Source organism: Harpia harpyja, chromosome 9, assembly GCF_026419915.1.
Source record: "Harpia harpyja isolate bHarHar1 chromosome 9, bHarHar1 primary haplotype, whole genome shotgun sequence".
Taxonomy (NCBI): Eukaryota; Metazoa; Chordata; class Aves; order Accipitriformes; family Accipitridae; genus Harpia; species Harpia harpyja.
In genome coordinates this window covers 16,598,708-16,616,731 of record NC_068948.1, presented here as the reverse complement: position 1 = coordinate 16,616,731, position 18,024 = coordinate 16,598,708, and the positions used below count along the sequence as shown (strand labels likewise).

At 37.3% G+C, this 18,024-nt stretch overlaps 1 protein-coding gene across 5 annotated transcripts in view; it reads right to left on the bottom strand.

Annotated features, from left to right (window-relative positions):
* The window catches only part of ADCY7 (adenylate cyclase 7), a 68,246-nt gene that overhangs the window by 24,140 nt on the left and 26,082 nt on the right, over window positions 1-18,024 (bottom strand). For 4 of the 5 annotated variants that reach the window (XM_052795390.1, XM_052795394.1, XM_052795392.1 and 1 more), the window contains 6 exons: window positions 10,031-10,574; window positions 8,532-8,732; window positions 6,297-6,461; window positions 5,334-5,483; window positions 2,910-3,058; window positions 2,480-2,591 (listed from right to left, as the gene is read on the bottom strand). In XM_052795390.1, the coding sequence (XP_052651350.1) occupies window positions 2,480-2,591; window positions 2,910-3,058; window positions 5,334-5,483; window positions 6,297-6,461; window positions 8,532-8,732; window positions 10,031-10,201 (948 nt within the window). In that variant the 5' untranslated portion in view covers window positions 10,202-10,574. Of the gene's footprint in view, window positions 1-2,479; window positions 2,592-2,909; window positions 3,059-5,333; window positions 5,484-6,296; window positions 6,462-8,531; window positions 8,733-10,030; window positions 10,575-12,084; window positions 12,189-18,024 lie in introns of those variants that run through there. The other variant, XM_052795393.1, reaches the window with a different exon arrangement.

Sequence of the window (18,024 nt, the reverse complement as noted above, 5' to 3'; positions counted from 1 at the left end):
TGTGCTATTGAGAAACTAAATAAAAATAAAACTGTCACGGAGTTTACCATCTAAAGGATGAAATCTACTTATCTATCTTTTAATCTTCATTTTTATTAACACCTGAATTTTAGGCAGTTTGTTCACCTTTTCCTCAATTTTTGCATGGCAGCCTCATAAGGAACATTGTGCAGGGTCATAAGACCTGCACAGAATTTAGGGAGAAGTTAGGAATCAAGACGCCCAACCTGGTAGCTTTGCAGAAGCAAAATGGGGGGTTTTTGTTTGAAATATGACTAAAGAGGAAGCTGGCACACACTACAGTTTGCTATCGCTAATAAAAAAAACCCGTAATGCTATCTGGCAGCAGAAAACTTTTTCCTAACTGTGCAACAGAGGATACTGCTGCCCATGACTGGCCGGAGAGAAGAAAGGGGAAGAGCAAAGAGCTCCTCATACAGTCTTTTGTTAAAACATTACTGAAGAATTTTAACTACAAAGGTTGCATGCAAACCACGGCTAATTCTGAAAGGCTGTATAGAGTTTGACTGATGAGTAGAGATGGCTTAATTTGGGCCAGCTGACACCTTCAGCTGCCCAACCCTTCCTGCTGTGGGAACAGCCCAGCAATTCTTCAGTCAACTCCAAAATCAGCCCAAATCAGTGGCAAATTACCAAACTAAGCTGTTTTCCCTCATCAGTCAAAGCCTTAAGAGAACATCCATCATCCTCCACCATCTTAAGCCATCCAGTAGGTTCTGAGCATTGCAGCAAGTGACAAGCTTAGATAGCCCTGCACTTCAGTTTCAGAGATCAGCAGGGGAAACTAGCCCGAGATTAGAGCTGTTAGACTTCAGTATCCAGCTCAGTGTCCAGGTTAGCCATCGACTTTTATTAGGTAAATTGGAGCCTACAACATTTCACATTATGGAAAAGATGACTGAGAATACTCCCTGGCAGAACAAAAATAGCACAAAAAGCAGGAATCTTTTCTTATGGCTCAACCACAGAGTTGCAAAAGACCTTGATTCATTAAATCCAGACATTTTTTAAACGCTGCAATTTGCAGACAGGAGTGAGAAATTAAAACATATCACTCAGAATCTGGAATCTTTTCTATTTTTCTATCTGAGGAACAGTTGCAAAAGACCTCAGCTTCTACTTTGGCATAAAAAGCTCATGGCAACTAAGCTCACATGACTTATTCTCTGTGTTCTCAATAGCCGCTTCGCAACAATACAATTACAATGCAGTTAGTATGACTCCCTTATTTGCCAGTACTTAAAGTTTTAACAGCAACCGAATTCATATAAATACAAAGATTAGCAATGTCATTTAGTCAAAGGTTAACTAGGATTTTAGCCAGGATTTAATCAGTGATATATTTAAGAATTTGTTCAATGACATCCACAAAGGTTTAATTAAAGCAATTTCACTCCTCTGCTATATTAATAATTTTAGAGTTTTCCGACTTTTTCTGAAGAATTTTTAGAATTTCACAAAATCAAGATTTTCCAAGTCCATTAATTTTATAATCTGCATTCAGTACATCCAAATATAGTAAACTATGAAATCAAACCAACATCTTTAAACCATGGGAAGTTTTGATAGGTAGTCACTAGTCTTGACTCATGCTTTACCAATGCTAGATTTCTAGAACCAGAATTTGGGTTGGTATTTGGTTTTTTGATGTCACATAGGATGCAACAAAATGCAGCATTTATTTTCCTAAAGCCACATTTGCCTCATAATACTAACAGAAAAAAATCAATGGAACATATATACAAGATTAGAGTCAGTTTCAGAGGGTAACAGAAATCATCACAAAGACACACAGAGTCAATCATGCAAACGTGTATATGATACAGTCCCTGTGATTGGAAAACTCAAAAACTGAGTTTGTGGTTACAGTTAGAAAGAAATTAACCTCAAGCAGCACCTGGAAGTGGTAAGAACTACTGCCAGCCTGAAGAGTCAGTTGTGAGGGTATGTCTTAATAGGGACCATTTTAATCTGCTTCCCATTCTTCTACTTTTCTGTAAGTATCCATTACTAATTATTACTCCTGAGCTAAAGAACTGCTTGGTCTGATGCAATATGACTGCATTTATGAATTTAAATATGTGCCTGAGAGTTCTCCATTTGTAGATCCAACAAACAATCCTAACTGAACACAGCAAAGCTCCTCAACAGAGCTTGTATACAGTACCTCTTACAGCCCTGTTACAATCATTTACTGCCATCAGACAATTCCCTGAATGATACAGATAAACCTCCAGACTCAAGAATTGGAATTACAGTAACAACTTGCTACATTTTGCATTTTTGTTTTAAATTTTGTTTTAATGTGATTTTGCTAGTTAGCTTTAAAGCCAAAGCAGTCTTCCCTTCCTGACTTCACAAGAACTAACACCAACTGCCTTCTGTCTTGCGGAAAAGGTGACTTCTTTTTTCCAATGGTGGCCTTTATCCCTACTGCACAACAAAGTGCAACACCTACCTTTGCAATCTGATCAAACTTTCCAAAAAGTTCATTCAGCATCACTACTAGTTCCTTAGGAGAGCAGTCACTGGCAAGGCGAGTAAATCCTACAATGTCTGCATAAAGAATGCTAGACGAGAACAAAAGGAAAAAACAACATAATTGAAATATGAAGGTATGTCTATTCCACAGTCAGCTTGCATATTAAAATGCATTCAATAGAAAGCATCTCTCTCTTTGGAAAACAACTCCAGAAAAAAAGTATTCAAGTATCTCCACTGATTTAGAAGACAGAACATCTGTTCAAGACACATTATCTTCCCACAACAGGAAAGCAGCTCACTTCAGCCTGAAAGTCTACCTCCAAATTTTAATTTCACTGGACCATGTACACTGTTAAGAATCAGCAGCTCATATTAATACAATTACTTCTAGAATTTCCACTTACCTAACATTTTGGTGTCTTTTTACATATAGACTGTGGAAGTTGTTGTCGTGCATTTGCCTATTATCATTAGTTTCCTTTAGTCGCTCTATGATTGCTAGCTTCATTTCCATAGAGATATGAGCTGGCAGTATGGATAAAAGCAAATTTTCCTAAAAGGAGAGGGGAAAAAATTAATGATGCAAAATTCTTAACACAGTAAATTTGAAACTGCAGGATTTTAGTGACTGCAAGGACTTAAAAAATAAAATGCCTTAATTCAAACAGCTTTTGAGTAATGCATGTCAGGTTTTCCAGAAAAGACTTTTACATTTCTGTTCTCAAAATCACCAATTTTATAGTTAAGTAAAGGTGCTGCATGTTTTTTTCTTTTGTTCCTTGTGCCTAGATGTGACATCTTTCTGTAACTGTAAAACACACAAAAACTCAGTATTCAGTCCTACAGTTTCTGGATAAATGAAATCTTATTTTGTCGACCAATCTCAGTGTTATGTTAGCACCATCTGATAAAGCTTCTGGTAAAAGCTTATATTCTATAACAAACAATCTATGCAGTATTAAAAACCCTTGTGAATTCTCAAATGCTGGAAAAGCCACAACAGATACAAAACTGTCAATGACATGCTGCTATAGCTTAAGTGAACCAGGAACTGATGCCACTGAAGTAAAGTCTTTTGAACTGAGTGAGAATACAGACTCTTCAAAAACTAGTTACATTGTTTGATTATTCAGTGCACTGGTTTACACTGCTTTGACTTAAAAGCCTGTTCTTCAAAGAAGACCCTGCTAAGTTGCTGGGCAGAAGAGGAAGACAAAAAGGGATTACTTTTAACCCAGGAAGGGCGCTCATGCCCCAGAGACAGAGTCACCACAGAAGAGGAAATGTTGCATGGAGCAGCTACAAGCAGGAACTTTTTCAGATGACATAGCCAGCAAGGTCAACACATTGTGTAACTGAGTAAAATGCTGTCCTTTTGGACCAGATCTTTGTCCCCTTTTCCTGAGCACCCGATGCAGCAGTATACTGATGGCAGTAAGCTTGCCAGGGTTACTTAACCAGTGCCTGCCACCAAAAAGAAATGCCTTGAGATCACAGTGGGAAGAGGGAGTCCTTGAAGATCAAGTACTGGCCTACACTAGGTATAGACAGCAATTTAGTTTGAGACAGGCCCCAGAAATAGAAACACATCCTTCCCCTCCTCTAGCATTCTAATACTAGGAGAGTCTACCTTGGGGAACAATTTAAACTGACAGCAGCAGAGCCCCAGTGAATATAACAGGGCCATTTGAAGCTGACACATTACACAGTTTTCAAGGAAGTGATGATGAACCCTAAACTGCATTTCTCACATTGTTTTCACAGAGAAAAAGTGGGTGGCAAAAAGGAGACTCAAAATTGTGTGACAAATTACAACACAGATGAAAAGAAAGCTGTCCATAGACTTAAGCACATCTACACTTCAAACAAGCAACCATAAAAAAACCCAAACAAACATGCAAGTTACCACATTGCCCAAAGAACGAGAGCACACTGCCTGTGCAAGCTGATCAGATGCTTCCCTGGCTGCTGTGTGGGGAAATTCTGCCAGGACTTTCATGCAGTTTTGTCACCTCATCTCAGAAGATTACCATCAGAGGACAGATAGCACTAGCAGTGTGGCATTTTCTTCTTTTCAATTTGATCAAGTCAGTCGCTTTTCAGCCCCTTTTATCTAATAACTGGTGGCCAGGAAACTTGGTACTCATCAGCCTTCTAGAACTGCTGGTTCTTAACCCTACTTATACCAGGATAAAAGAGGAAAGGTGCCTAGTTTCAGCTTTGATACTTCTTTACAATCCTTCCTCAGTAAGAAATTAATGTTCCTTGCTTATTCTTTAAACACCACTGGAGTTTATGGAAATAAATTATGTCATACTCAAATACTCTAATCTATTATATGATTTTTTTTCTCCCTTAGGCTCCAATTTTCTCCTTCTAGCAAAAGAAATATAGTTTGTGAGACAAGAAAATACATGAACAAATAATACTTTGGAATTCAAAACAAAAAAAATGCAACCAAGGGAAGCATGAAGCTAACTGCTGAAATTACCTTACAAGTATTTTTAAGGCATTAATGGCATGTTCTTTTAAGTTACCCTGGGCCAGTCCTGGTAACATTTTAAACTAGGAAAAAAGTAACTAAAATAACTGACAATTACATTCCTGTTACAAATACTGTGATTTTCATATAGACAAGCCACAGAGAACAGCTTCCTCCCATTAACTTCCTTCTTTTGTTACAAATGGCACAACTTTTATTTTTGACACTAGGTGGATATCACAAAGATTGGACCAAGCCTTTCAACATTCATTAGTCACCAACCTTATAAAATGATAGACTTTAGAACAGAAAACAAGCAATTCAGAACATGAATTAGTTCACTCACTTGTTGCCTCTTTTCAATCTTCAGTTTCATTCGGACCTGAATGCACTTTAATGTGTATCTATACAAATCCCACGAAGCAACCTGCATTTGGCGTTTGTGAAATGCACCCATCAAGTTACCACAAAGAAAAATGACAGCATTGGCAAGCAGCTGCACAAGAAGAAAAATAATTACCTAATGCAGAACAGTCATTGATACTTCACTAATACACATACTAGTCCCTTAAAAAGAATCAATCCCAGGTCACATTCAATTTTTCTCTTACCCTGTCACACACCAAATCATAGTCTTGCAATTAGCCAGATGTACCTGGGAAATATAAGCTAACTTTCACAGTCACGGGCATTCCTGTATGAACATACAGACTTACAATGAAACAGAGAATTCTGCTATATCATTTAACATTTATTTGCAGGCACCAGTGTTTGATTTAGGGACAAACCAGTCTACAAACTCATGCATCAGCATGCTATGTGAAATCTGACACACACCTGCATCAAAAGAGCTGGAGTGCTCCTTTGAACACACCCTGTTAATAAGTGTTGGGAACCCTGAAAGTACCCACTAGCACTCCCAGGCTCTGCTGACTCCCCAGGGCAGCAACAGCCCTTTTGATCCACCCTGTAAGCAGTGCCAGATGAAGTTAGTTAGACCCATCTGAAAGAGCACAGATTGGGAAGAATGATTGTGACAAAGTTTGTCATATTTTGAGTAACTTAGTTAAAAATTAAAATAATAATTATGCTTCTTCCACGTAGGTCAGAAAACCAAAATTCATTATAGATTAGAATAATTGCAATTTTATGAAAAGCACGCAAAACACATTGGGCCCAAGCTCCAAATACATTAATTTGAAACATCCATGTGGAATTTTGGAATTTATCTAAAGAGGATAGTTATGCCAATATCAAATGGTAATATGACTACAGTATTTAATTACTTAACCAAGTAGTATTTCCTTACCTGAAATAGAATGGATTCCTTATTTTCCTGAGAAGTCATGCTTACCATGATGCTTAGAACAATAATATGGGAGAGAGCAGAAAGAACACTAATTATCACAGCACCTCTCATCCCAAAGGGTAGCATGGTATAAACTGTGAAGATTATGAATAGAAAGAATGGCACCTTTGGAAACAAAGAGAGAAAGAAAGAAAGGAAAAAAAAAACCCACACATACATGTTATTAGGTGCCTGCCAAAAATCACTACAGAACAAGGAGGAAAGTAGCAGTATTCTTGCTCATTTTCAGGCTGAACTATTAAATATTGACGTTTCAAAAGCACAATTAAAACCATAAGGACAGTGGCAGTCCCAAAAAGCTTTGAGGGAGTTAGCAGCTATAGATTTATAGATAAGGCAGTTTAACATGACATATCACCTTTAAGTTTTTCAGTTGTCCTTGCCCTTCATCCTTAATTTATCTGTTACAGCTGAAAGTTCACTTTGTACATCATGTATCAGGAACAGTGTGTTACAAGGATAGCAATATTGAATAGAATCAGATTTCTCACCTTCTCCAAGTTATTATTCTAATTTTAACATCACCTGATCACATGTGTATGTTTACTCCATATTTGATAAAAATGAAAAATCCAACCAATACTTTGTGGTGCTGACACAAGAAAATAATCATTATTGCCACTAACTACCTACATATACAGCTACACAGATTTTACAAAATACACAATGGTCCACTAAACTGCTAGGGATCAGAAGGAAGGTCTATAAAATTTAAATCCATATTTACAGATTTGTTACAGTGTTTAGGTCATATATATGGAAACTAACAACCCTGATCAGTGGAAAATATTGCAGTGTTCCTGGCTCAGCTCCATCTCATCATTGCAACTCAACTTGTGCCATTCCAGACATAAGCTTCCTTCAAGGAAGTCTCAAGGCCCAGTCTGCACTTAAATGTTTTGCCAGAATAGATAGCTTGGTTGGGACAGCAATAAACAAACAAACAAGCAAATAAAAGTTTTCATTCTACAAAAGTGATCTTCTCATGTTCATCTTTACTATTTTAGCTGGACTAAAAAAAAAATAGTATCTTTTTCTGCCATACATACAACCCCTGTCGCACAATGTTCTGAATGCTGTGTAATAGTTTTATAAGCATGGACAAGCAAAGGTTATACCTGCATTTAAATAGGTAGCTTTAATTAGCGATAAAGCCATAACTTGAGACTAAAGTCTGAAATGAACCTATTTACTTCTACTTTCTAATCTAGGGTCTCCTTATATTTTAGGCTTTAAATCAACAATAATGAATTATTACCACATGACAACACCACAAGACATTAGCTTGTAGCACTGAAAGCAGCAAAACCAAATTTTGCTTTGTTACATGTTTGTACTTACAGTTAAGAACAGTAAATTTTGTTTTTTCCTAAGGTAACAGCTTCTTCCTTAAGTTAAAAAATACTGAATAGCAACTGTAAATACACAGTGCTGGATCAAGGCTATAATACAAATCAGATTTTGGTTGTTTAACTGATAATTTATATCTTTCTTTATCTCAAATAAAGAGGGGAAGGGGAAGAGTCAGTAAAACAAGATAAAAAGTAATTTTTATTTCATTAAAAACTCTTCTGTTTACATTATGAGAGCCTAGGAGGAGTTTCCTACAGATTATGATATTTTTGGCATCATGAAATCGCCCGTCTTCTGATCAGATATACTAAGCAATGAACTTTAGCCACACCCAGCTATGCCAGGATGTGTCATTAATTCTTATTGTTCACCTCTCCCAATGATTTGAAAACATGCTCCCTAGGGCACACCCAGCTCGAGATTCCTTTATACATTTCTTGAACACCACTTTGACCCATATAAATTAACAAAACAAGTATTATTAATGAAAAATTCTCTCAAAGATGAATTAATATTAATTAAGATTTAGCAAAAATCTTAAATAAAAATACAACTCAATTACAACTTAAAGATGCAATTGCTGCATAGATTTATGCAGTTATCCAATTTTCTCAGCTGAACTGTATTTTCACTATAATAAAGAATACAAACTAAATTTTACTGTAACAAACCAATAAAACCAATTTAGGAAAGTGAACCTAAATCTCGAGAAAAAAAATATTATGCTGTTATAACATCCAGAAAAAATAAAACACTCAAACACATTCATATATACTGACTACCGGTTCTATGTAAGTACTTGAATGAACAAGACATACGTACCTGTTCCCACAGTTGATAATCATTTTCTTTTTCAAAAAGAGATACATATCCTATGATTAAGAAGCAAATCCAAATCATAACTCCAAATAACGTTAGCCATCTCCGAAATAGGGATTCAATACATAAAAGTAAGTACATGACCGCAAATATGACAAGAGCAGCACATACTGCAATAATGAAGGCAAGATGATAATGTGCTTCCTGCAAAAGCAAAACAATGTGTTATATTTGGTCTAAATGTCGCCTTTAGAAAAAATGGAAAATGCATCTATACTGTCCTGGAAACAGCTTAGATATCTTTAAAATATGCTAACCTGAGTTCCTAAATAGTCTAGCTGTGGCAGCAATAACACTTTCCGATATTCACACATACAGAGATAATATAACAAATACTATTATAGATATCCAGTCTACCCCAGTTCCACCATTATTATTTCCCAAATCAGTGGGTTTGGTTTTGTCTTTTAAGCTAAGTTCTAACTATACTATATTGTACAATGCAGATGTACCCAAAGAAATGCATTTAAGGGGTTCAAGCTTTGCTAGAAAGGAGTGTAACAGCTCTTTTCCTAAGTTTTACAGGAGATGACTTGTAACATACAAATAGTGTTGCTACTTCTTTCCTTTTTTAAGAAATAAAAGCTAAAAGGGATACAAGTGCAACTGGTAAGATCAGATTTGTTGCTAAAGGGAGACTTAAAGACACTTCATCATGAAGCACAGTATTTGGAAAGCAGTGTTAGAAGGCAATGAAGAATTATAAGAGCTTCCTTATTACCTTTTTACAACACTGTCTTTAAATCAACTCCCCTTTTTACTAGCTGTCAACTGGGCTGGCTTGAAGAACACCTAATTTCTTTACAGAAAAGCATATTATGCTACACAACAAAAAGTCTTTAAGCTGCATCTTTCCTATGCCTATAGGATCCCTGCTTTTTGCTAACTATTGATTCAACGAATCACCCGTTGTACTGGGAGATTCCTGTTGTGGTTTTATTAGAAAAAAAAAAAAAAAGAAAAAAAAAGGCAATAGGAATTAATATCTACAAATCCTTTAAAAAAAAAAAAAATCACCTCAGGAATTCCTAACCAGTGAATCACTATATTATTTTACATTTCTTAGATGACTCTAAAAAGAAAATAGAGAGAAATGCAGGACATTTTAACTTACATTCTTGTTCCTTCCTTGGCCCCTTTATTACTTATTTACTATCATAGCTACCACTTAGCATAGATTATGATTTGTTCATAACATATAGGAAGGAAAGAACAACCCTTATAGTAACTGTGCCTATACCTGACAACACTGTCTCCTCTCTTCCCTGTCCCTTCAAAAACATACACAGTATTACATACACGATTACTTGATTTCTTTCAACATTGCAACTTTGCTACCATGTGGCTCAAAAAATTATTTATCCAGAAATGTTTTGTGTGCTGTTATAGTGATTCCTCATCATCTTTGAAAGCATCAAACACAAAGAAAAAAGTATACTCACATCAGTGACAAAAAAAATTATAATTAGAGTAGTCCAGAAGATGATTGCAATGAAGAGCAGCAATAGCAGGAGTGGATGCTGCTGGCTTGTATAGCGGTACTTCTCATAGAGTGGGTCTGATATCCTGCAGTCATCATTTTCGTTGAAGAAGTATTTACCTTTAGCTGGCATTTTCTCCCAGGTTGGCTGCTATTTCTCTCAGTTCCCAGTGCACACAATAAGACACAGCTGAAGCTACTGCTTCAAAGAGAAGTTTTGTCTTTTCGCTGCTGCCTTTGCAATCTTTAGGTACACCGAGTAACCCACGTTCTCTGATTTTACTTCTCATGAGCATTGACTTCAGATTTCCAATGCAACCAAAAGCAAAAGAGTTAGCCTCCCCAAAACCATAGGCAATTCATCACCAGCTCTATGCATGAATCTCTAGATCAACTTGTATTTGTGCAGATAGGAGTTTTTGGCGTGGGTTTTTTTTAATTATTATTTTGCAAGTAAGTCTCTAACTCCTTTCCATAAGCTTGAATCTCACTTCCTGGGATGAACTCTGCAGAGAGACAGTATTATTAAATTAATGTATTCAGTTAAGCGTACACAAGTGTTCCCCAACGAAAAAAAGTACATTCCTTAAACTTCCTATCTGCATGCTCTAACCAGAGAGCAAAAGCTGTTTCTTGCTGGCAGGGTGGAAGCCCAACAGCCCTGTGCGTGGGCAATGCTGCCCAGCAGCTGCAGAGGCAGGGCGCTGGCAGCACTTGCCAATGGCTGCTCTGTGCACACCACCTGCACCTTACTCTATCAACTGAAACATTTTCACATGAAAAATGTACAAAATTTATTTTGTTTCCTCTTGACCAAATGACATTGTTTCCATGAACACGTTGTGTAACTAAATACTAACAACTCTTTTGAAGTGATGTGCATGCCTCTGTGTGTGTGTGTATATATATAATCTTTAATCACAATACACATTATTTGTATTTTTCAAAACATGCATCTTAATTTTTAAGAAATCCTTTTTTTTATTCCTTTCACACTTTAATTAAAAGGCATAGAAAATGAGAAAAGAATACAGCTGTCCAGGCCAAAATTCGTTACTTTTTTTTTTTTTTTTTTGAAAGAAAAGATGCTTAACATCTAGTTCTATATATTTCATTCAACTCTAATTAATAGTGTTTCCAAGGCAATAGGTGTGTTCTATTAACAATGAACATTAAGGAATTAACTGTATTGTTAATTGCTAATGACCAATGTTTTTCAAATAGATTCATGAATATAGTTCACTCAATGCCAAGAGATGTAAAACAAAAAAAGCAGGGGGATGGGATGGAGGAAAGCATGAAAAACAGGATTTCAGAAGTCTTATTAAAACTTGATAACAGGACAAGAGCTTCTTTGCCACTCAACTGCCATCACCATGGTGCCCAAGGCCACTGGTCTGGGAAGAAAGAACCTGCTAAAAGACTTGTAGAAAAGCCAAATCCTAGCCAGTTACTCTCAAAAGGCAAAATTCTTAACCGCACACGTGTTTAGACTGCATTGACACTACAACCAGAAGTGGTGTTAAGGAAAATGTTTCAGAAACCATGATGAGTGATTAGCCTATGTAAATGGAGCCAAGCATACTACCCAATTATTAATGACCAAGCAGGCAAAACCAGATATACCAATACTGAGACTGGACAAAAAAGAGTGAACTTTTGCAGCAAAATTAGTAACTACAAGTTCTTGCCCAGAGTATATCACAAACTTGGATTAATCACAAAAAGAGAAAAGACCATATTGCATCACTTTTATTCAGTAACACCTGGAATAAACTCACACGTATTAAAAACTGAAATAAAATTGAAAACATCTTTCAATATATTTTTCCCATGTATAGTTAATGGTACACCTAATACCTCACCTGTACTAGTTACTACTAAGCTTTTCTTCATAACAAAAGGCCTCCCATTTTTCACCTGAAAAAATTCTTCTGGTACTCATACCATCTGCACGTGTATAATAATGGTCTTGCAAAGGTGCGTGAATGCATCTTAGAAATTGCTGACACTTACACAAAGTAAAGGAGATGCCAAGAAGAAATTGAAACATCCAAATCATGCCCTAATGCATTTTCCAAGTCATACAGGTGACTGCAGAATTACTTCACTTGAGCGTAGGCCAGTTTTTTCTGAAAAGGAAATTATCAGAAGGTATGCACAGGGGCAAGTATTTTAGTCTGAATGCAACAACACGCTATAGACAGTGGGAAGGTTACTACTGTGATGCACCAGAGAGGCAGACAAGTGACTAAACAGCCTGAAGAATTCCTTTACCATGGGGTGGGGGTGCAGGAACACATGCTGCCTGGTGAGATCCACTATACATAAGAGATTACATGCTTGCTGTCCCAGGTCCCTCTAAAAGTGTATTTTCAGAATAAAAACAATGAAAAAGTTCTTTAATATACTTGCAGAAATATGATTTTGAGGGTATTTTTATGATAATAGGTATTTTGAGAGGCAGCTTTATTTTTCCGGTTACCAGAACCACATCCATTTTCTAAAAATAACTATTAATTGCTAAGCAGTAATACATTTGCAATTATGATAATCCTGTCTTGGGCTACTTAATATTGAAATCCAAGAAAAATGACCTCACAGATTGCATTCTGTAATTTATTCTTCTGACTATGTCAATGAAAAAACAATACGAGGGACAGTCTCTATTCTACAGAACTATACTGTGTGGTTAAGTTATCTAATGTTCAGAAGATGAAAAAGATGTCAAATTTAACCTTGAACTACCTCTGAATATTATTTAAGAGTTTTACAGGACACCAAGTTGAAGATAGACATGTCTCTTCAATGGTTTAATCCATTTTAATAAAAAAGAGATTGCTACCTTATCGATTTGTTTATTCCTCCACTGATCTTTGTAGATATACATTACAAGTAATTATGAAAGACTCCTGGGTCATAGCATTTTCTTCTCAAAACTCTATTAGGTAAAGAAACCCCCAAACAGTACTTTATTGATTTACCAAGAATCTACAATACACTGCATAAATGCTACTTTGAGACGAATAATTCAACCCTGACCTAGTTTCGATTTGTATCCCATGTCCCACTGCCACTACCACCTCCCTTTTAAAAAGTACCACAGAGCAACTTGTGCTCCTTCAAGTTAAATATTTTTTAAATTGCAAATTACTTGCAACACACAAAATTAGCTATTTAAGAATCATGCGATTATGCATTAGTTGATGTCGTGGTTTAACCGCAGCCAGCAACTAGCACCACATAGCTGCTCGCTCACTCCTCCCTGCCCCGTCATGGGATGGGAAGGAGAATAGAAAACAAGTAAAACTCATGGGTTGATATAAGAACACTTTAATACTTGAAATAAAAATATTAAAAAAAAAATATAATAATAATGAAGATAACAAAAAGAGAGTGAAATAAAACCCAAGAAAAGACAAGTGATGCACAATGCCGTTGCTCACCACCCACTGACCGATGCCCAAGCAGCGATCTGCCCCTCCCGGCCACCTCCCCCCAGTGTATACACTGAGCATGACGTCCTATGGTCTGGAATAGCCCTTTGGCTAGTTGGGGTCAGCTGTCCTGCCCATGCTCCCTCCCAGTTTCTTGTGCACCTGCTTGCTAGCAGAGCATGGGAAACCAAAAAATCCTTAACTTGGGATAAGTGCTACTTAGCAACAACTAAAACATCAGTGTGTTACCAACATTACTCTCACACTAAATCCAAAACAGGACACTACCAGCTACTAGGAAGAAAATTGACTCTATCCCAGCTGAAACCAGGATAGTTGAATAAACACATTTTTACATGTGACTAATGTAATGACCTGCCAATCATCAACTTAAAATCGAAAACAGACACACACACACACATTAGTATAAGAATTGTATTTCAGCTCCAAAACCACTACAAAACCTTCAGCAGCTTTTTGCCTTTTTTTTTTTTTTTAACATTACTGGCATTACCTCTTTCCATTAACATACAAGACAATCTTTTGTTTAAGAAACTTCAATAGACTTAGGTCAATGTCACCACTCTTTGCACCCTTCCTCCTTCTCTGATTTTTTTCCAGCAATATTCTGAAAATTTAGAAGACAGACTTGAAAAAAAGATTCTGTCTCACCAATGGCATCACAAAGTAGTAAAATCACTCCTGTTTATGTATTTAAGGATCATGCGAGCACCGTGCACCACAGCATCACTTTTGCTTTTTTTGGTCATTGTTTCTTGGAGATTTGCCATTCTGACACCACAAGAGAGGTGTAATCCTGAAACAGCAACAGGCCACAAAAACCAAACAGCACTCCCAGAAGCACCAGTGGCAAACATACCAAGCCAAATGAGGATTGGATCTAGGCCGCTGCCATAAAACCATGGAGCTCTGATCACCAGTTTATTGAGAAAAAAGCCTCATTTCTTTAGGAGCTTTCACTGTGTTCTGAGGAATTAGAAAGGAAAAGGAACAATTTGTCAACCAGATTAGTATATATAAGAAACAACCCCAGCAGTATGGGTTGGAAACTGCACTGAGAACCTACAGGAACGTCTACGAAACAAATGAATACAGTTTAGTCAGATCTGTGTGAGCTCCACAGCCATCTGCATGCCAATTAATGTGAAAAACATTTGGTCAGTTAAAGAAATTTGCCCAATGAATATGTAAGAACAAACACTGGACATGTGATAGGCATAAAAAAATTGGACAATAGGATTCCTTCCAGAACATGAATCAGAACAGCTACAGCCTTCCAAATCTACTCTGTTCCAAGCCACTGGGAAAAAGGTTGCATTCAGATTCAGCAACAGAAACTTACCTAGGTAAGTACTGGGCAAGACCTGGCGTACATGCACAGCCACCTTTCCCTTGCAAGCAAAAAAGACATTTCTATCTTCCACAAATATGGGTATTTCTGACTGCCCTATGCTTTCCTTCCCATAGATGGGAATTTTCAAGCATCACTAAACAATCTGGTCTTCTGCTGACAAAGCCATAGGATTTTGTTACAAAAAACATGAAAGCAAACATTTCATTAGGCTACTAGGCTTGGATTGAAGCTCTTTTGTTCTCCTGGGCTAGTTAAAACTGTCCACGGTGCCTTGTGTCAATACACAATGTTTTCTTAAGAATTGGCCTGGACTCAACAGTTGCAGAATAGACATGACTGTACTACAGAGCCTATAGAGACCAAGTGTTTTAAAGAAAACTAAATGAAACGTGATATCATGGGCTACACTAACAAGTCGTATTACAAAAGTCAGAGAAGCCTTTTTCTTTTGCAGTTTGCTTAAGATAAGTAGCTACAAAAAAGCAAGTCTCTTCACAAGGAAAACTAATCTGGGAACACGCATCACACAGACCAATCCTTTACCGAGGCAAAGCAGAAAGTTCAGGGCAGACGCAAATTAGCTGATGGGGTGAGAACACAATTCCTTGTGCCTCCAAAGCAGCAAGGACTTCCCTTGTTTCCTATCTCCAGCCTTGTCAGAAACAATATGAAATGCATCATCAGGTAACAGCCTTCCCCCTACGTATTTGCATTGTAGACATATTTTCAGTATATATTTTCATAATATGGCTAGTTACTAAACAGAGCATTCTTCCTCCCATCTTATTTTCTAAATAGGCTATTACTAGTTTCCAAGGTGCATCAGCACTGTATTTTCCACTCTAATAGCCAGCTGTCACCCAAATAATTTTGTTAGCACCTCAAACTTCATTCTCTGGTCAGGTGACCATCTGTAAAATAATGTAAATGTTTGTGAGATGGAGGTGATTTTTGCCTCCCAGAGATTCATTCAACCCTACCTGTACATACGCCAACCAGCATAGATGAAGCAAGCACTGAAAAGCCAGGAAAAATCAAGTCGATTTTTCTATCGACTTGAAATAGAATCACATCAAATTCTTACATTTCGTAAGGCCCTTGAAGCTTCTGGCTGGAAAGGTCTTATTTCTCTGAAACAATACTGAACAGGCAAATGCCATGAAGATCCAGACTTCTCAAGATGCTTCTCAAAATATATTGAGATTAAAAGTTTGGCCTGAGTCTTTGTTCTGGTAATAACTAAAGGGTCTTGCCCCTGAGCGAGCCTCAGCTCTTTTGACCAGCAGTAGTTAGTGATCACTATCCAGCAGCTCTTTGTTTCAGTTCCAGCGACCTTTCCTGCTGTCTGGAGAACTGCATTGCTTCCAGAAAGTCCCTAGTCCCCACTGCCTGCTTGGAGCCAAAGGTAGGAGCTGCTTTTCTATGTGCATCCATCCCAAGTATCTCTTGATCACCCACTTTCCATTTAGAGCTCAAGTAGCAGAGGCCCATCAGTTTTCCCCCACAACATGCAAGTGCATTTGTTTCAGGCACACTGTATTGGACCTTTTCTTTTCTTTCTTTCTTTTTTTAAAGCACTGCAGTTCACACATCAGCCCAAGGGTGTTGATGCATGGGGTAACTTCAGCACCTTCCTCCCCAGCAATTGTCTGCGAGGAGCAATGCAAGGGCAGATGGAGGAGGGAGAAACGGGAGAACACTGAAGGCACTGAAAGAGCAGAGCAGAAAGCCGCCCACCACAGTGACTTTTCTCTCAAACTGTGGCAAAAAGAGCATTCTCCCCCCGGCAATGCAAGGTGTAGCAACAGAAGAATGATGTACTGTTACCTGATATAAAAATCAGACTGATAACAACAAAACAGTTCTTGGGATGGCCCTCTTTTATTCTCTGTATTTGCAGAGCATGAACAGTTTTCAGGTGCTAGCTCAGCCACAGGTTGGGGAACAGGTCTGGTAAAGCTGCACCCTCCTGCCCGCTCTCACTCATGCAACAGGATGCGCAGATGGCCAGTGATTACGCCCTTTCTCACCTCACTTGGGAGAATTATTCACAGCAGCTACTGACCAAGTAAATGTCTTTCTGAATGGGATCTGAGTATGTTGCAGTTCTGTTCTTCATTTCAAAACTACTGATGTATTCACAGACACAATCACAGTAACTGCCTGTGACAATCACAATGAACTACCTTCATTTAGGTGTTCATTTGCCAGAGACTCAAGTCTTGCTCACCGAAAGCTGTCTGTTTACTAAAAAGCAGTCTCTCCTATGAAATATTGAAATATTAAAACAAACCCTAATACCAAGAACCAAGTGATATACATTGCCTTATTCCTCTCAATAACTGCTGCACAAAAGCAGGCAGAACCAGTTTTTTCCATCTTTAACTGCTACAGCACCAAAGACAGAGGGTACAGGTTTGATTTCCATTCCATCTTTTGTTTCACACAAATGACAACAGTGTTTCTGAAATTACTTTAGCAATTTTCATGACCAGAATGATCACTGACCATAATTACCCATTAGCAGATATTAAAAGGGAATCAGGAATCTATAAACATCAAGTAGAATAACTGAAGGAGATAAGTAGATGAATTATGAATCTCAGGCAAAAATAATCTCCAGTCTAGTGGACTCCACAATTAATTCAGTCTAGGAAATGAACATTAGCAATCCAAATGTACACCACAGGAAATACCATTCACATTAAAGACAACACTTCTTCCTTTAGACTTTGTTTTCAAATGCTAGCCTGCAGTCACCTTTGATTTTCTACTCATACAAAACTATTAAATGGAGAACAGATGCTTTTTTAATGATCCATCTGTTAGCAGTGGTAAATATTACTTGCACAGGTAGGTTTCTTTACAAAGGCAAACTTTTTTTTTTTTTAACATTTTGAAGGTTTTCATGTGAAATTTCACCTTCCTTAATTGTGTTTAATTTCTGAAGACCTCCTTCTGCAATACAGAAAAATCTTACTTATATTTACCTTCTATTTTCTTACAAAAAGTGAGCATACCTACTTCAACACATCATCACTCAAAACTATATTTACATAAAAAAGCCAAATCAACACAAAAAAATAGTCTGTCATGTGGAAAAAAATCAGGAAGCAGAAGAAATTCCACCACATGTCAGAACAA